A 20446-nucleotide genomic window follows, 5' to 3' on the forward strand; every position below is an offset into this window, starting at 1 on the left:
ACAGGCTACTCATCCTCCTCTCAACACGGAGAATTTGGTCACAGTTACAGTACCTCAAAGGTGCAGAAATCACCACAATTGTATTCTCTTTAGTACCAAGCACATTATCAGCACTCTTCACTATTAACCCCGATTGGATGGTAATTGATTGCCGGGGGGGTATGTGGTGGTGGTGGTGGGGGGGGGGGTACATTGGGGATTCTGAAGTTTGATTAAAATTCTTCTTGACTGCTGTTCACACATGTGACCCAATTACTTCTTGTGAGCAAAAGGCCATCTCCATTCAGACATACACATACATATGTGAGGCTTCAATAAACATAGAAGCATTTTCACGTGCACACCCACGCGCAGACACCCACACATACAGCACATCTGCACATGTGCATGACTAATGCCGGGGTAGGGATTCATGCACATATAGTGAGTGTAGACTTCGAGGCTGACACAGTGTAAGGCGCACACACACACACACACACGCACGCACACAATTCAAATGTGTTGCACAAAAGCCTCTACATTAGGTAGATGTCTGCGTGTGGACACGATCACCCACCCATCTATGAAAGCCCACACTATTTTGCTGTTGGATTCTGATTGATTTTTTTTTCACAACCCATTCAGTGCACCCTGACACCTGACAAAGAGCCTATTGTTGATTTTATTACAAGGAGAAACTAACCACGTGCGAGTACAGAGAACACATGATTAATTGGCTTTATCACCGTGTGATTATCTTCATTTTATACAGTCTGGTCGATGCAGCAGCACTAAATCATCAGCATGCTACTCCCATCACTCTCTCCCTCTCATCCTCTTCAAACATCCCACATGCTGTTAGCTCTCATATGTGCTGAAGAATTCTATTTTGTGTTATCAATTACAATCCTCCCTTCACTGAAAAGTGTCAGGTTTCATATAAGCAGTCAATTTTCAGTGTCAGATGGTACACGATATTGTAAAAGAGTATTAATGTCACTCTGTGGTTAAGAAAGCAGCCCCTTGTATTATGGAACACAGGACTATAAATCAATACAGATGAAACATGTAGCAGTCATTTCTGCCATGTTAGGTAGGCCATCGCTTCATGGGGTGACTGAAATGTGTCTGACTAGTAAATATACGCAGGGCACACACACACACACACACACACACACACACACACACACCCTCTCTCTCAGATAAAACATCACTTGCTTATCTTTGAGATAAAATGATTGGAAATGAGTGCATGTATCCATCACACTGTAAGTAAAACACCCCTGATGTGAATTCTCTGCAGGTATCGCCACCCCACGCTCCACGTTCACGAGCCTTGGAGCAGGTTCAAGTGCCGCTGTGTGGCTGATGGCTGTCATTACAGGACAAGTTAAACAATACCATTATGGCCCCCTTAGCGCTTAAACCTCCTCTTAGGTGGCCTCTGGTACTCAGGCAATTCATAGAGAAGTGTCACACATCACTGTGACTGGACTTTTGTTTAAGAGACATCACTTTGCAAGACAGACTTCAATAAAACCTAACTGATTGAGGGCCTGGATTTGCCATTTTTCTGACAAGATAAACACCATAATCTCCCACACGGATAAACTGCTTAAGTGCTCAATGGGAACACACATATATAGACAGGTATCAGCTAAGTAGCCTGTATTGCACCTTTGTTGTGGTGTAGTATCTGCCTGTATGAGCCCATTCTGTTAAAATGTTCACATCTTTATCTCTTCTCACCTACAATTACAAGAGATAGTTCCAAGCCCCTGAGCTCACTTTAGAGCTGCTGCAACTTATTATTTTCATCACTGGAAGTAATGCTACACCTTTATCATGCAACACAGTGAATACTAAAGCATTCGAGTAGAGCGGAGATTTTGCCCGTCTGAAGTTGACCTGCGCTCGTTTTTAAGCTTGTAAACGACAAAAACACACGCTAGTGATTTGGTATTCATTTTCTGCTGAAGACTCAAGTGGTGCCGCGCAACCGGCGATCTTGCAATAATCTTGCAGGATCCAACAGGCTACACAAGGCTTAAAATTTTGCTCCCCCTTCCCACACAAGTGCTAAACAGAGCAGGTGCACCTTTTCACATTTTTATACAGGGTGATGAGCCATAATTGTTAACAAGAAACAGGTGTGGGGAGGCATGCTCAAAGGAAAAAAAAATCTAACATGCATAATCTATCTGTCAAAATTGATATTATCACAATACTAGATTTACAATAACATTTTTCATAATGTTGAAAATGATGCGTGTATAAAGGACATGGGATGTTTTAGTTTCTCACACTATTCCTTTAAGGTGTGAATAATCAGTTTTTCTGTGATTAGTGTGCACTGATCTGCAAACTGCTGCTTCTTAATGTGTTGTGGTTTATTTGTCTCAGGTTACTGTATTTCCATGTTTGTAACTTAAATTCTCATTGCTACTTGCTTTTCTGGGACTTGACCCCTCTGACACCTGCCATTTATTACCAATTAAAGCTCATCCAGTGCAAAAGCTGGTGTTGAGGCTGGCGCTCTGTTTTGCACTCTTAATTAAGCTGAGAGGTTGAATCCTACTTGCAAAAATCATTAATACGACATTTGATTGAATGACAATACACATATACAATGACTTTAGTGGATTAATGGATTATAAATAAGTTTGATGGGGGCAAACGTGTCAGCAATGATCTCATGAATCCTTAAATTATTCAAGCAGGACAAGCTTTGGGTTAATGTTGTCACTGTTTTCGGACATCCCTTTTTAAAATAAAGGTTAACACTGAAAATATCAGATAATGCCAGAAAATATCTATATAAATGTTTATTTCAAAACATGAGAATGGTCATTATGATAAAATTCAATAATATGCTGATATAATTTTTTATAAGGGGTAACTTTAAAAGCATTTGTTTAAATATCCAGTACCACAAGCTCTTTCTCATTAAAGACCTAAAATATAGTTTTTTTTTTCCTCAGAGACACCATGGCATGTGAACACAACCACTTCACACCACAGCAAAGTTTGAAACGTTTAAATGTACATCAGTGTCATCAAAAACCCCTTCAGTGTGGATCTCAGACTCGTGGGCCGGTGAAATTCCCAACATTGTATAGTGCTGGAGTGATTTCATAAAGGCCTTCGTTCCCCCTGGTCCTCGGCGTCTCAGTACAACGCAGCTTCCATCTGTCACCGTTTCTCCATCAGTCAGTTGCTTACATTTATTTATGTCAGTGTGGTTTAGCTGGAGTAAAAACTCAATCCACAAACTCGCCATCGTCCATAGCTGCAGGAAGCAGGGAAGTAGCTCCCTCTGGTGGTTAAATGAAATAAGTCCCAATGCAGTCAAGCCTGTGAAAACCCTCTCTCATCAGATTCCAGATTATTGACTCGAGGTATGAAACTTACTTAACTTTGTTTTAGTAGAAAAAAAATGCATTATCTGAGTAGAAACAATTTCAAAAGAGTACATCTAATTGAAATGATGTAAAAACAAACAAAAACAACATGAGGCCTCACTTATTGGAGCTCTCTCCGCTCCACAGGGCGCAAGTCAATTGTAATCCTCCCCATCTTACTGTGTGAAATCATGCACAATACAGCCACTGAGCACAAAATTGTTGCCAGACTCATAACTTCCTTCAGTAAAGAACATGGTGAACAAATTCAGTACAAACTGATGGCAGTTGTTGAGGGGCCAAGGCCACAATCTAATCAGATATACAATTGTTTTAAAAGGCTCTGCGAAAAGACTTTGAGATTGTAATTTTGTTCTGTAGTTTTGTGTGTCTCAGTTTAAAGACAAAGTTTAGACATCGACTACAGCACTTTGGAAAATGGAAACAATTGACACATTAATTGTTAAGGTTGTCCTGTAATTAATGGAATGATCAGCTGTGTTTACCTCTGAAAAAAACATCCAATACAGGAGAATAGCTGGATTTTAACTTATAGGGAGTGATTCTGTTCATTCGTCATTCGTCATTGTTAAAGTAGTGGGACTCATAAGACACTGAGTGTAAAAAAGGATAATCAAAACAGAGGCGTCAGAGGCTGAGATAACCTGATGATTAAAATGGTGACTCAAAAAATGGCGGTTCCTACATTTCCCTATAACATCTTCTTATAAGTTTTGTTGAGCTTGATGTTTAATTAAGGAGTTCTTAGAAAGTTGTGTAGTCTCCAAATGATCATTTTGAGGGTTATTTTCCCAGACTTAAAGCTCATTTGAGAGCCACAGAAGTCATTATAGCTTTGTTTCCACAGGCTGAGTACTTCTTATGGCAAGTAACACTGCCCATATAGACAGTGCATGTATTTTGATCCAAATGGCTGGAATCCATTCCACTACAGACAGTTTAACAAACCTTTTTCAGTTTGTTTTTTTTTTTTTTTATATGGAACCCATCAAATTACAGAAGGAAATTACCATCTCAAAGCTTTGGGAGTTGGCTCAATTTGGCTCAATTTGCAGTATACCTGTTTTTAGTTTTGACACATTTTACAATGGTAAAATTATACTATATATAAATATCCAAAACGGTGTTTTGAACATGGTGGGATAATAAACACAAAAATACAAGATAGCGCAGGTGCTAGTGAAATTTTGTGGGGTCTTTAGGTACACTGATTTAAAGCTGTATCACTGTTCGATCCTCTTTTTCATTCACATTTTTGGGAAATTATTAATTACTTCAAATGTTTTTTTGCATCTTCACCTTCTGCTGCTGGCACTCAGCTAACACAAATGTTGCATTTGCATTTCCGCATAGTTTTATTAGCTGTTTGTTCACATTGGGTTAGCTTTGATTTTGCTGTGCTCTTGGCGCTAAAGTCCCTACGTGCTTGTAGGGCTCTCCAGCCTGTAACAGGCTGTACTTTTATTCAGCTGATAGGCTTGTGTTGGTCAGACAGCTGTGGCTGACAGTTCCTCATGCAAGCCACTGGTCTCCTTAATTAGCACTGTGATGAGCAGTGCCAGATGGCCTAATCAACTTCTTGTGAAAATATATTGAGATTTTACTGGAATCCTTCACTCCACAAGATTACATAGCTTATTTATGATTTCATGGATAATGCAGACATTTTATTGTTCTTAAATTGCAGTTAAAGGTTTTTAGATGTAATTGTAAGACAGTGTGGAAATAATTCTGTATGTGAAAATTATTAGGTCGCAGTAAGTAACGGTGTGAGTTAACATATACTGTAATATACCTGCTCAAACCAAGCCATCTTCCCACAGGTATGCAAGCACCAACTGCAATACTCCCTCTGCATTCCTACATAGCAAGTGCTTCAGAAAGACAATCAAGTCCCACCGCTTACACTTGATTGGTTGGCTTTTGTCCTCTCCAAAGTGCTTGATAGGTTAGCCTTCTGTCTGTCCAGGCTAGAAGTGTTCCGTGATTGGACAGTTACATTTCCAGCACCTTGTTGGTTGACTCGACTTCGCTCCAAACTGGTGGAAGTGCGTGACTGGACAGTCCTTTCCCCTGTCAAGGTATTAACGGAGCGCAATTGGTTGGCTCTCCCTCTGTCCAAACTGTTGACTGTGTTTAACTGGCTGCTTCTCCCATGCTCTAGAGTCACAGGGCCGCCTGATTGGTTAGCCCTCCCTGTCTGTTGATTATTCAGGGTTTGCAGCTGGCTGGTCCTGTCCCTCTCAGGGAGTTTGGGCTGAGTGGAGCTACTTCTGTCTGTGTTAATAGTTTGTATCCTCTGTCTGTCCCTTTCCCTCTCCAAACTTGTATCCCTGCGGACAAATCCGCTCCTCTCTCTCTCCAGGCTGCTCTGGATCTCAGCTCTCCTGGCCAGGGCTTCCCTCAGCTGGGTACGAAATGTCTCGATCTTGCCCTGCAGGTCCTGGAGCTCCCCTTCCCACATGCTGGTCTGGGCAGCCCTTCCCAGGGGCGAGAGCACCAAGCCTGTGGAGGCCAGTGTAGAGACGGGGCCCCCGTTGACATGGAGGCTTATCTGAGGAGGGGAGGCAAAGCTCCCTAGGTTGCCCAGCCCCAGTCCTCCTAGTCCAAGACCAGGACGGCCGACCATACCGGGCCTGCCACGCACTGAGGCGGTGTGTGTGCGGAGCCGGTAGCTATGGAGGGTTTCCAGGTCAAAGTGCACGCGTTTCTCCTTGGGCTCATGGGATGGTGAGGAGCTGCAAGTGTCTCCAGCTGTAGTGGAAGCATTGACAGATGTGGGAGGTGATGGTGGAGGAGGCTGATTCTGTTTCCTGTGCAGGGTGCAGTTCTCTGAGATACAAGAGGAGGGGCTAGTGAAAGAGAGGAAGATCACAGCAAAGGGCATATATCCAGTGAGATATGCTGTACAGCACTATGCATGGATACAATTGGCTATAAGCAAAGTACAAACACAAAATATAGAAAGTGTCAACTATATTATAATTAACTAAACCAAAGGGTGATTTAAGTTTACCATAAGGCTGACACTGCAAAAAAAATCTCCATCCAAACAAATATTTTACTATCAAGTCATAATAACGAAGAAAAAATCTACAATCTAAGTGTGACAGTGTAGCTATTTCAACTAGTTTCTAGTATAAACTGTTAGAGAAATAACTGAGAAATGTGCCTATTCGTTTTCTGTCAAACTGTTGAAGATTAGAAGATCGATAACAGCCTGAACCATAAATATTAAGAAGTCAGCAGCTGCTGAGAACAGATTAAACCAACAAGATTTAATGTGTTAATTAGTGAGCTTTAAAGGTGCAGGTAGAAGACTTTGGCAAGAAGGCAAATATGTGTGTTTCCCAAAATGTCAAACTATTCCCTTAAGAGTTTTTCTGAATTAGAGGCAATTTCTTGAAAGAAGACAGAATAAGGCATTTCAAGGCCGTAACCATGGAGTCATCCACTGGGGGTCTTTACCAAGGTGATCACAGTCGACACTGTTGTAACCTGCATTACATTCTAGTTTTCATCAGTATATCTGGGGGACATTTTGAGCAAATTTGAATATCGGGATGTGTCATTAAAAAGTGTACAAGAATTTTCTTGCTGTTTCAAATGGAAGGAGACAACTAAGTGTGTAGATGCACAAGGTAGTTAGTGACTTTGTTACTTTTCATCGAGGCCGGTCAGCTCCTTCCCAACATCCTCATATGTGGTGTGGAGGGCTCGGTGAATTTTCTGCAAGTAAAGATGAAAATAAAAGGCGTAAGATTAGAAATGTGGAATTTGTTATCAGTTCACCAGCTCTGAAAAATAACCGTAGAAGAAAAAGAATTTGAATTTCTAAGAGCCATTAAGCTGCCCAGTTGGACAGAACATCTGCGACAGCTATTCCTCACAAATCCTGCTGTGGTGCTGCTTTGAATAATTTAATCAAATGATTGTAATTCTGTGAGAGGCAGTTATACTTAAAACTGGGAGAGCTTAAAGTATCATTTCCTGAGGCCCTTTTTGATTTAGGTACCCAAGTGCTTTGGTCGGGCTGGGAAAAATACTCTTTAGTTATGAGGTATCTGCTGTAATTAATCCTGATCCTATATATGTCTGAAGGTTTCTGAAAGAACAGGAGATGTCAACTCCAGATGGAGATTATCTTGAGGGACTAACTCAGATGCTGTCTTCTCAGGCAGCTGAGCTGGTTTTGTGATGAATGCTGGAGGCTGCCTGGGAGTGGTTGCCCTTTTAGAGGGATGTAGCAAACAAATGTGAGCAGTCTTGATATTCACACTGCTGGATCCATTATTCACTCAACAATATTGCCACAGGCACCTCATTTGGTAATGGCTTGAGTTTCATAAACAACAAAATATGACCTTTAAATTCTCAGTTTGTGGTTCCTTTGGTGTACGCTGTTGTAAACACACTAATTCTCTCACAACCTAATTGCAAAAAAAAAAAAAAACCCTCCACAGATCTTATTTATTCTTTCCCTTTGATCTTTTCGCACAGTAAAAAAATGATAAAAGACACAAATTTGATACCGAAGCTAAACAGGCTAAACAAATTAACACACAAAGACACATTGTGCAGTCATGTGCTAATGAATAAAGCACCGTCAGCGGGAACAATTTAATAACTTTGTACTTAATTACTTAATTAACCCGTTTGAAATGTTCCATGTAATTTACAGAACACAATTAATGAGTTAATTAGCAGTACTTCATTTGCATTAATACTTTTAGCGTAAAGTTAAAACAGTTTAATGGAAATCTGTCACATGAAACATGAGAGAATTTAGTTTTAAAGAAAATATTCTTCATATTCTTTCTTCTTCTATAATGTACTATAATATAATTATTCTTTACTGTTATTATAAGTTTCCAACAGTAGAGGGTGCATTTCACCTGCAAAATGAGAGTTAACTCCAGGGGGTGAGGACATCTCATCCACTCTGTGTGTGTGTGTGTGTGTGTGTGTGTGTGTGTGTGTGTGTGTGTGTGTGTGTGTGTGTACTCATACATGTGTAAGTAATGTGAATTTACCCTTTTCAGAGTGTGTATGAATCCATTCAGTGTGTATTTACTCACCTGGCTGGTGTGCAGCCAGTACTGCAGTGTGTTTGTGCGCCGGAGGCGGGGGATGACCAGGTGATAGAAGGTGTGTTCACCTGCCAAGGTCAGCAAGGCTCCACCCACCCCCATACACAGAAGCACAAACAAGCCTGAAAAATGCTGGATCCCCATCTGTAGAGTCTGTGTGGGCAATGACAGGAAGAGAGAAAGGTTGGGGGAGTGACACAGATTAGTAAAGACTTAAGCTGACAGAGAAGAATGTACAGAGATTGATGATTTGTGTTTACATAATTACTATTTAGGCCACTTTTTGTGACTGTGCAATTGATATTCTGCTGTTGTATGCCTGCTTTGGCTGTGTAAGCCCATAACAATGTACATAAAGAGGAGAGGGCAACAGCGTAAAAGACGTTTGGAAAGAAAAGGATGTGCAGGAGCAAGGCAGGAGATGGGAACGAGCATAAAGAGCTGACGGGGGAAGCAAAACTGAGAGTAATGGAAAGAAACAGCAGTTAGCAGGGAGATGTTAAAAAGAGACGACACTTAATTGAAGAGCACTTTGTTCCCATTTGGTTCGCCCACATTCCCCTTAACATAATGTCTGTCTCTTATGAGGTTTTCATGGGCCTGGAGGAAGTGGGAGACACAGGGGCGAGGTTTTCCGTTGCTCTCTAATCATGTTTCCTTCACCCGGCTCATTTTTGCACCGCCACTGATGACAATTAGCCCCGTGCTGACTCTGCAAATACATCAGTGACAACACTGACCTCCTTTTGCTCCCAATCCAGAGGGCAAGATCGTACAGATGCCCACATTGTTTGAAAGTGGCCCACTCTCTAGGCTCCAAATGAGATGAATAGCAATAACTTCATGGTGCAGGGTGAAGTTAAGGTTTTCATTTCATTGGAGAAACCTATGACTGTGTAATTGCATTTGTTGCTATAATATGATTCAGCTTTGAAGATTTAAAAGGGACGTCCAGGGGGAGTTGAATAGTTTCTCTGTTCACAAACAAGAGATGGCCTATAGATACAAACGGTGCGCTCTTTTCCCTGTTCTTAAAAAAGAATGAAAAGAAAAGGGAGGGCGAGAAATGAAAGTACTCCTCTGTAGCGGACATGAGTCTCAAATAAGTATCGACACTCAGACAGTACGTGCCTGTAAGTTTGGTTAAGGTCAGCAAATAGGCCTGAGTTTATGAGATTGTATGTCTTTGTCTGGGTGCATTTCTCTGTGTATGTGAATGTTCCGGTCAGTGTTCATGTGCTCGCGTTGGCAGGCAATCCTGTCTGTGTCCCAGAGGAAGACTCATTTATAGAAGTACAGCTACAGAAGGCTTCGCTTTACACACCAAACACGTACACGCTATGTGAACATTCTCTAACCAATGACTTACCTCAGTGACAGCAAAGACTCGCTTCCCGCAGGGCACGACCTTATACCATTTGTCATGTAGCATGTCCATGAAGCCGTCAGACTTGTAGCGACTCACGAACTCCGACACATTACGGGTTAGAGGAGAGCCCTGGGGCAGGCCAATGCCGTAGCCTGAAAGAGGAGACGCACAGATGTAAATACATATACTATAGGTCGCAATCAGAGGGCAACAGCCATGCCTGAGGAAGAGACTTTAAACTAGAAACCACAGTCAGTTGCACTTTGCCAAAGGGCAGATGCCCTCTGGAAAAAGGAGATTTGAGTTTACAGGCTTCAGTTAGAATTCAAAGACGTTTTCTGAAACATACAGTGCAAACACATTGGTCTGCAATTTTTAGGAGTTATATGTGTAGGGAAACAAAACTGTGTGGGTCAAACCACTGGGACATACACACATTCTGGTGCTAAGTTGTCTGTTCCTCCCATTAATGCTTTATTGCTTTCCTTACCATTACAAAATATAGGCAAATCTAATACCCGGATACGGACGTTCATCATTTTCAGATGGTCAGACAACATGCTGAATCAAATATCCTGCAGTGTTTCATGACCTGCAAGAAGATTGGTCTGATTGCTAGTGGGCAAATACTGTCCTTAAAGATAAAATATGTGACATTTCCACTTTAAAATGTCTAAAAACAACTAGACCTTTGTTTCAAGAAGGTCATCATCATCAAAAAACACCTTTTGTTACTTTTCCACTGAGAGACCCCTTGCAGCAGAGATTCCATACTGTGCATTTAAGTGTGGTGATGTCATACTACAAATTCATTAGTTCTCCTGTAAGTCACAGTTTTTTAGTCACAGCAGACTAGTATCATATGTCCTCATGTCACCTTGCATAAATATGATTCCAAAGAGTTTCCAGCAGTGAGAATTACACACCTTTAGGTCTGTGAAAAAGGAGAGCACTGGTATCTGATTGGTACTTTGAATTGAGAAACTGGAATCGGTATCGGAGAGAGAAAGATGAATTATTGCGTCCCCAGGCTAGAGACAGACTTCGGGGATCACTGTCAACATCTAATGCATCTGAAGCATCACAGAGCATGCTTGTCAATCTGATAGTTTTTCTGCCAGAGCCTTGTGAGTTGTCCTCTACTTGTCTTCCACTATGAAACACTTCACAAGATAAAATGACAAATTGTGATGCTCATTCCCATTCCCAGCAACCCACGTCTGTCAGATATCAGACTGTTTTTTTTGGAGGGGGGGCTGATATCACGTAGTCTGATCCGGGATTGGATTGGGATCAAGTCTAAATCAACGCATTTCAGTGGATGAGATGCAAATATGCTCGTATTTTACCTGACTGTGCTCCCTACATTCTGTTACACTCCCTTTGGTGCACTCAAGTGCATGGCTGTGGATTTATTAGTGTATTAGTGTATTATAAATTACCTCTGAGAATTAAAACACTCTGTGGCAGGAGAGGACAAGATATGACTCAAACTTTAGGTGAAGAAATGTCAGTCATGTTATTTATTGTTATGTACAACAAAAGTATGATTTTTTATTCTTTTTTTTAATCAAGAACAACATTTTGTGGAGAGTGTTTTTAATGTTATTATTGCTTCTTTTTCTTTCTTGTGCGCGTGATTATTTTTTTTATTTTCCTACTTTGCTACATTTCCACTAGCCTGTTTCCCTGAAGGAGAGCAGGAGGCACCTCAGCCATCAAGCTCTTGAATATGATTTGTCCGTCGTTCAGTCCAGGCTCTCTTCATTAAAAACCCCTCTGGCTACAGATACACGACCCGAACTTTGTTCCAAGGCCGATTTCACTCCATATGCACATGCTGACATAAGAGCTCTTCAGTGGGTCTTTTGTGTTTGTTCTTCTGTGTTTTTTGTCGAATGTTGTCACAATGTATGAGTCATATTCATTGCATATTCAGTAACTCAATTATCCTGGATTTATAGTGGTTTCATTTAAATTTATGTATATAAAAACAAGGTTTTGAGGTGTTGTTTATAACAGCTATATCTGAAAACAAATTTCTAAGTTGTGAAACTCCCCTCCACATATCAGAGGAAAAACGTTGTACCATTTACACCTGCAACTCACAGCTGCAGTTCCTGATTGCTTTGCAGAGTGATGGTTTATAGGCAAAAACATGTGATGTGCAATTAGAGTTCAAACCTGCTGCTGTCACATATATGGATTTAATGACTTGAAATGTATTCTAATGCAGTCAGTAATGGAAATCATTGATAGTAAAATAAATATTATTCTGGGCTTGATTGTAGACACTGTTTCATCATTGGACTCGCTTATTTCCATCTAATTAAGGCAAAACACCATCAGTATGTGGAGCAATGAGAGCAGACACAGCAATGAAATATTATTAAAGCCATACAATTATATAATATTTTTTAATTAAATGGTAGATTTAAGTACTAGCTCCCCCCCCACTGCTTCATTGCTTTAATTTCAAAAGTGCTGCATTCATGTATCATTTAACAACTTGAAAGCTAGAGACAAATGTTGCTCTTCCCGTCCCAGCCTTTGAAACTGCATCTGTTTTGCATTACAGCTCACATACCTGCGGGTGCAAAATGAGAGAAATCTGTCCCTCAGCTTAGAATCAAAAGACCCTCTCTGAGATTTATTGCTATACACGATCTCCTGGGGTTGTTTGTTTCATTTCATCTGCGCTGCAGTCATGCCAACAGCGCTTTTGTATGTGTGTGATTGACTCGGACCTGGCAGCAGTTTGTGAACGTGTTCGTGTGTGTGCGTGCTGGCTGTCAAGGTGTGTGAGTCTGATGGGGGTTGTGGGCAGAAAGGAGAGAACGGCTAAGGTTCACGTAACTGTCACACTCTGTTTCCTACATGACAAAGACTGTCTAAGCCTCCCTCCCTTTGCTCTTACACTCCTTTACAGTCTCTTCCCTCCTCACCTTCTTCCTCTCCTCTCCCCTCTTTCCCTGGCTGAGGTCATTTCTCTCCCACCATTGCCGCCAGTCTCTTCCTCTGTTAGTCTGCTCCTTATCTCTGTCATCCCTTCAATTTCGTTCAATTTCTGCTTCACTCCATTCTTCTCTTTATCTTTCGGCTCCTCTCCCGAGTCTATTGCTTTGTCTTCGTGCGTCTCCTTCCTCTTTTTTTTTTTCCCCAGCAGACAGACAGCATTTTTCTGTCATCAGCCTATCTCCATCCGCGTTTCCTTACAGCACTCAGTCAAATGGTGAAATACAAGTGGGCAGCCACTTGTCATTCGTTTTGATTCTTTTCCCCCAGACGTCCACATATTCCATCACAAGCCTCAAGTCCCAAAGCTGTCACTCAAATCTCCCACACACCTACTCACTCACAGACACACCCCAGGCACATCAAGTTTTATTCCAAACCACTTTATATACGTTTGTAAAAAATGTACTACCTTATTCTTAAAACATGGAATGTAACAGTTTTTCATGCTTTCAAAACGTTTTTATAATCTGCTTTTGCTCCTCAGCACTGTTCCTTGTGTTTTTGTGCTGTAGCTCTTATTTCATAATCATTCAGTGTGGCAAGTGTTATTCAGTCTCTTCCTTTGATATCTGTCAGCGAAGTTAGACTTTCTAGATCCAACACTCCTTTGGTCTTTTATTAATTGCTGCTAAAAGCATCAAACACACACAGACACACTCATTTTCATCACTTCTGGCGACTTTACATTCATTTCCTGGAGGCTTCACCACCACATAACATAACCATAACTATAAACATTACTTGCTTAACCCTAACCCTAACCCAGCCCTAACCCTAAAGCAAGTCTTCACCCTAATATTTAATGATCTACAGTACATTGTGGGGACTTGCATTTTGTCCCCACAAGTATAGTGGGAGTAAGGGTCCTCACAGTGTGACTGTGTAAACAGATTTTTGTCCCCACAAGGAATACACACACACACACACACATGCACACACTCACCATTTCCACACGTACTCGCTGAATGTTTAGCTCAAATGTAGAAAATGTTAAAGCTTTTATGAATTTGGTATTGATTGTTGTAGTTCAATCAATAATGGAGCAGCTTCAGCGCCTGCAAGTCTTTCTGATGTGTTGGTCCCGTTTAATTACAGTATGATCTATAAAAGATACTGAGCTGCTGGCTAATTAGTTGGTTCGACTTCTCCTTAGAAGTTATTTGTTGCTGTAGCCATCAATAGTGTGAGTTTACACAGCAGATGTTTTAAAAAAAATTTAATATAAGCAAATGAAGTCAGTAAGAGATTAATGTCTGTAATTCAATAAAATTGGTCCAAGTCTGGTATGTATACTTATATTAAAGTGCTGTGGATGAATAATAGCCAATTTTAGTACTGCAAATGATGATTCTTTTCGTAATCAATTAATCATCCGGATATTTTTTCAATTATTTTCTCGAAAAATTGCAAATGTTTTTCTAAAACCCAGTCTGACGTCTTCATATCGCTTGTCTGGTGGTGGCTGTGTTACTTTGGAATTACACTCATCTACCAACGTTTCCACACATACACACGCACAAGCGTAAGCAGGCAAAGTCACCTGTGCATCACTCGTGCAAGACGTGAGCTGACCGACCAACAACCGTCTCACCCGAGCAACAAAATCTTCTGCCAGTCTCATTTTGATCTTCTGTCCTGCTTGACTGAGCTTGTGTAGAACACACACACACACACACACACACAAACAAGCAGCGAGTGGCTGCGTGTTCAGTGGCAATATTATTAATGGGGTGTGTCTAGGCTGTCGTAAACATCTCCCAACAGCACTCAGTGGCGGGTGCACAGCGACATCCCAGCATCTCTCTCCACTTAAGCAGCCTGAAGATTTCAGCAGAGCACATTGCCTGCAGTGACTCCACGGCCCAAACTCCCCTGTCTCTCTCTGTACCTCCTGACCACAAACCACTCCATAAATCCTGCCTGCATCCTCATACGGACCAAATAGCACTTCTCTTTTTTCGCCATCCTTTTCCTTACTCCGTCCATCCTCTCCCTCCCTCACTCCATCTGCTGAGGGTGAAGGTTTGTCTTGATTAGGGGACTCTGTTGGCTGGCTCTTTTATCACTCGCTGTGCAGAAAAGCGCAAACTGGCAGTGGGCAAATGAAAGCCCTCTATCTCCTTCTGGTGCTCAACTCCCACCTCGCTCACCTTTGCTCACTGGCCCTCCCACCTTTTTTTTTTTTTTTTACCTTTTCTTTTCCCTTACTTAGTTTTTTTCATCTCATGTTCTGTCCTCTCTCTCTTTACCGCCCCCCCCAAAAAAATCTTCTCCTCCCCTCCTGTCTGGGACATTTCCTGCTCTTGCTTCCTTTACTGTGCAGACTTATTGAGTTATTCACTCTCATCCCATTCTTCCTCACACACACTGTGGGAGTGACTAGAAACCAAAGGCAGTGCAGATCCTTCCTCTGGTTTTTCATGTAGACAATGACTCAAGTTGTCATCAAACTGACCTACTCGACATGCCAATGAGACCTGCTTTCTCATCCTCACAATCATGAGTAATACTACATCTAAGTTTCTTGGCTCATTTTGTCTTATGCAGTGCAGAGAGCAGTAGATAATCTCCGGGGAATACATGTAGGAGCGGGGCCTTTCTGAGGCTATGCTTTGAATGACAGGGAAATGTTATCAAAGTTTGTGTTTGTTCCCATGTGGCACCATTACTAGTATCTATTTACCGTCTCTATGTCTGTGTGTGTCTGTTTCAGAGATAGGAGGAGAAAAGAAAAGGCTGAACAGAAACAAATATGCACGGAAGTGTGCACACATGTGTAATGTGCGCGTGACATAAATCTGTGTCAGCCCCAAGAGCACCCATGATAATTCTGCACTTGTAAAAAATCCTCTAGCTGAGTTTGGGTTAGAGGTCAAAAGCTTGACGCATTCAATAAATGTGTTCTGCCAGCGAAAATTTCACTTCAGTGTCACCTTCAGGAGGCACCCATGTGCAGATGACCTGTGAATAGAATACAGTAAAACCTGCAATGATGGCTGGAACCTTTATTTACCTCAATGAGAGGGAGCACTAGACTTTTATTAGAACTAAGACATAATTTTTTTTGACAGGTCACCAGCAGGCTTTATTTCTAAAAGTGATACAATTTAATATTCTGCAGGAAACCCACTTCTCATATGTATTCATACTGCTATTACTGCTGTAACTAGTCATAGTCATAGTGTATACCTCCTTATAATAGTTGAGCAAAGCAATAAAAACATGATTAATTGCTTGCAATTTATCATTAGTTGTTGATGATTAGTCCTTTAAGCAATGGATTAGATTCCGACAATCTAGTTCTTTAACCCCCACCCACCCAATGTCAACAGCTCTCCCTGTCAGCAGCAGCCACCCCCCCAGCTCGACAATGCACCCCGTCAGATTTCAAAAACAGCTCAGGAATGTCTCAAGGGCCACAGCAATAACCTGCAGACTCCCCAGATCCCGACCTGATCGAGAAACTGCGGGATGCACCGGAATAAGCTGAGTCCACCCTCAATGCGCAGGACCCAAAGGACCCAACATTCTGATGCCTGTGAGCACAAAATACCTCCAGAGGTCCTGCAACCCTTCCCCTGACAGGTCAGAGCTGTTTTGGCAGCACAAGGGGGGGGACCTACAAAATATTAAGAAGGCGGTTTAAATGTTGATCAGTATAGTTAATAAACTAGCAAAGCAATTCTGCAGTGACACAAGCAGCAAGTTATGTTTGCCTGCTTAACTTAAGTACTTTGGTGTTTGCAAGAAACTGTGACTAGAAAGTACAGAAAAGTCAGTATGTTCCACTACAGCAAGTATATATGTTTTGGTAGTATTTTAGAATTTTTGGTAGTATTTTAGAACTTCTTTAACAGTCTTGGCCAATAATAAAATACAAAATTTAGACTTTCTATTAATTTTCATTTGGGTGGCACACATACGCACATTACAGATGCAGGAGGAGGAAGAAAACTGACAGAAAATTCAACTTTGTTAAACATGAGAGTGCAACAGCATGACTCCATTCTGTGGCCTGTCTTTTTCTTTTCTTCGCCTGCCGAGGTCCACATGGTGATTTTCAGACAGAATAAGAAGAAGCGCAGCTACTCCAGAAAACTGAAGGAAAACAATTTCCTTCAAGAATGGCACCAGAGCTTACACACATTATACACACCAAAACCATCAGTGCTGTCACACACACACACACACACACTGACGATGTGCATAAGCCCATTCATTCATTGGTAGCAAAGTAGGAGAATTTGTATGTAATAACCCCCTATGTGGATTATTAGCTGTGTTTTTTGACTGGGAATGGATGCGTCTGTATGCTTCACGACTGCGTTACAGTTAGTTGGACCTGTAAGCGTTAAAACCAAAGTGTTCTGACTGGCCACTGTAGTGAATAATAGATGGTTGAGTACTTTTACCCTACAGCGTTATAAGTTCATCCAGTGAATCACTATGATATTCTGTCAGTCATGTAGCTAACTACAGCATCTGATCTCCTCTCTGGGTGTGCGTTTGTGTGTGTGTGTGTTGCTGTGCATGCTTTAGGATGTAACATATGTATATGTATATATATGTGTGTGTGTGTGTATTTGTCTGTGTTGCAAAGAGAGAGCCTGTGGTCTTGCACACAGTATATCAGTATGCACAGGTTTAGTGTTTCTGAAAGTATGTGAGTGCATGCAAAGTGTGAATGTGTATGTGCTTGCCACTTTTGATTTGTATATGTGTGTGTGTGTGCGTGTGGATGTGTATTCCTCTAGCTGTGGGGACAAAAATCTCTTTACACAGTCACATTGTGAGGACCTGCCTTACTCCCACCTTCCTCCTAGGGACAAAATGCAAGTCTCCACAATGTAGATTGTTAAATATTATGGTGAAGACCTGCTTTAAGGTTAGGTTAAGATAAGGGTTAGGATTAGGCAATTGATGAAGCCTCCAGGAAATGTAATCTAAGTAAGTCTATGTAATGTCCCCAGAAGTGATGAAAACGTGTGCGTGTGTGTGTGTGTGAGGGAGAGAGAGAGAGAGAGAGAGTCCGTAATCACATTATAAGGACAAATCTTTCCATACAGTTACATTGTGGGAACACACCTGCCATCTGGGAATAAAAAGCCAGTCCCCGCAAGGTCAACCACCCACTGTTATTAGGTCAATGTTAGCGTAAACACTGAGCTCAGACACATTCTGGTTAATGTAAAGTGGTTAAAGCAAAAGATTTATATGGCAGTTTTTAAAAGGGTGCTACAAAGTGGGGGTAAAGAGACAGACTGGACAGCAAATAAAACAAGGACACAAAAATGTAGCACCAAAAAAAATATTGTTGTAAGAACATCTTAGTTGTAAAGTCAACATGTTGTTACAAATGACAGAAAAAACAAGTGTGTCTTTGAGTGTATCTGTGTGCGAACCTTCTATGGCGAAAGGCTTCCCCACAGTGAGCAGTTTGCAGTCTGCGTCAATGGAGACCTCAAAGTCCAACAGGGCTTTGTCCATGATGAACGCATCCAGGGCAGGAGGATCTGTCCTTCACCACCGACACACACACACAGACACGCAGACATAAAGAGACACACACCACAAGAGTGAGAGAGAAGCATTGATTGAAGACAAATAACCTCAGACGTCCGTGTGAATCAGATTCACTTGCTGAACTTTCTCACACTCCCAGAAGCCATGCAGGAAGTCTGTATTTTGAGCTGTCATCCACTCTGTCATTTATACAGAGGATGAGATTAACTGCATTCTAATACACTGTGTAAACACATACATCATTACCTGAACCAGCAGCCTCTGCGGCAGACTGATAAGGCATTAAACACTCTCCCGAGGACTCTCCTACACCGGGAATATCGATCCAATTGACCCTAATTGACCTCTAATTATAGACCGTTTCTCTGTCTGCAGCCTCCGCTGCTGGCTGCAGCCGGCAGGAGATAAGTTTTAGGATGCAAAACAAAACTCAATAGATTTGAATAACACACCTACAGACACAAACATATTGATGATGATGGAAAGATAGAGACATTTCCTGACACACGCACTCACATCAAAATGAATACACAGACTCGGTTACACAAAGATATTTGTGCACACATATATAAACAAACACATTTGAATATCAGACTGATCAAATTACCCAAAACGTCTTGTTATTCAGGATGTTGACTACTGGAAAAAAAAAGGTTGACTTTACAAAGTCTTTGCTGTGCCGCCAAAGCAGAAAAGTCTGTTTTCCTCTGCTGAGACCTGTCAACTATGAGGCACAAGGAGAAGAGAGCGCATCGAGACTTCTTTTGGGACTAAAGAGGGTCGGAAGTTATCCGACGCCTGGCCTCTGAGTGAGTGTGCGCCATCGTGCGTATGTGTAGACATGAAAGTGTGTAACTACAACTGCAAGTTCTAAGCTTGTGTGTAGGTATGTGCTTGCATTAAATTTCCTTTGAGCCTATACATTTGTGTTCATGTGCTGTTGCATGCGTAGCCCTGGGCGTTCTGTCTCTCCAGGAGAAGGTTTGTGAGGTTTTTTTTTTTTCCTCTAAGACTTGAGTGCAGTATTGGGGTCAGTAGTTCTGCCAACACAGTATTTTACTGCCTCACTCCGGCTCTGTGCACTGCTGTGACTTCCACTTCTGCTTCGCCTCACACGCAAACAAACGGTGCCTTCATCTTCCCCGTTCTCATCTTCTTTCTCTGAACAAGCGCTTTGTATCTCCCCACTCGTATCACAAAGTCAGCACATGCACTATCTCAGCATCTCTGCTGGTGTTCTATGGAGCAGGCATTGTGTCTGAGAAGCATGTGGCTGTGAATATATCTGCTGTGGTGCAGTATGTATTAGTATCTGTACTTGGTTAAACCAGAATAAACGTGTTTGCCATTTATCTGAATTCCAGCAGTAGGATTTAACTTTATTTATATTATTATTATATTTACTCAAGTAGTGTATTTTAGTACATACAAGTTGGATTTGTATTTTAGTTAGGTATTATCTAATTAATGGTACATAACATGGCACTTGCACAAATGCATCAGTAAATGTAATCCAGTAATGTAACAATAGATAAATACACGGCAGCCATTTTTTATTTTGCATCATGAGTACTTTTGATACTTTAAGTACATTTTGCAAATAATTCTTATTATCATTTTGTTGAAGTTTAGTAATTTATTTGCATTGGAGGGCTTTTTCTTGGAATTTAATATATTTATATTACAGTACTTTTATTTTACTTCTACTTTTAGTTAAGCAAAGGATCTGAATACGTCCTTCACCACTGCTAAATATCTATACTGCATATGGTCTGTGTAAATTCGCAAGACCTCCCGTATGTTTAATTTGTTATAAAAGCTAGCTATTAAAGTTATTAGAACACAGGTAATTTAATTTCAATTAAAAGGAAATGCTAAATGTAAATGGATACATATGCGGTTGTTTTCCATTACTGATGATCAGAAAACTACTAAAGGCAGCCAGAAACCACAGTGGGAGTTGAGGACATGTCTCACCTGATGCGTACAATCAGAAACCTGAATTATGTTGTAATCAATCAGGTTACATGTTCCACATTAACATA

General features: G+C 41.2%; 1 protein-coding gene across 2 annotated transcripts in view; it reads right to left on the bottom strand.

Moving 5' to 3' along the window:
* Nucleotides 1-2714: 2714 nt before the first annotated feature.
* grin3ba (glutamate receptor, ionotropic, N-methyl-D-aspartate 3Ba) overlaps nt 2715-20446 on the bottom strand; it is a 65666-nt gene continuing 47934 nt past the window's right edge. Inside the window, exons 8-12 of one of the 2 annotated variants that reach the window (XM_046413148.1) lie at nt 18281-18396; nt 9861-10012; nt 8480-8644; nt 7063-7130; nt 2715-6253 (exon numbers count right to left, since the gene is read on the bottom strand). In XM_046413148.1, the coding sequence (XP_046269104.1) occupies nt 5290-6253; nt 7063-7130; nt 8480-8644; nt 9861-10012; nt 18281-18396 (1465 nt within the window). In that variant the 3' untranslated portion in view covers nt 2715-5289. The remainder of the gene's footprint in view (nt 6254-7062; nt 7131-8479; nt 8645-9860; nt 10013-18280; nt 18397-20446) is intronic. The other variant, XM_046413149.1, reaches the window with a different exon arrangement.

The sequence above is a fragment of the Scatophagus argus genome, chromosome 15 (genome assembly GCF_020382885.2).
Source record: "Scatophagus argus isolate fScaArg1 chromosome 15, fScaArg1.pri, whole genome shotgun sequence".
NCBI lineage: Eukaryota > Metazoa > Chordata > Actinopteri > Scatophagidae > Scatophagus > Scatophagus argus.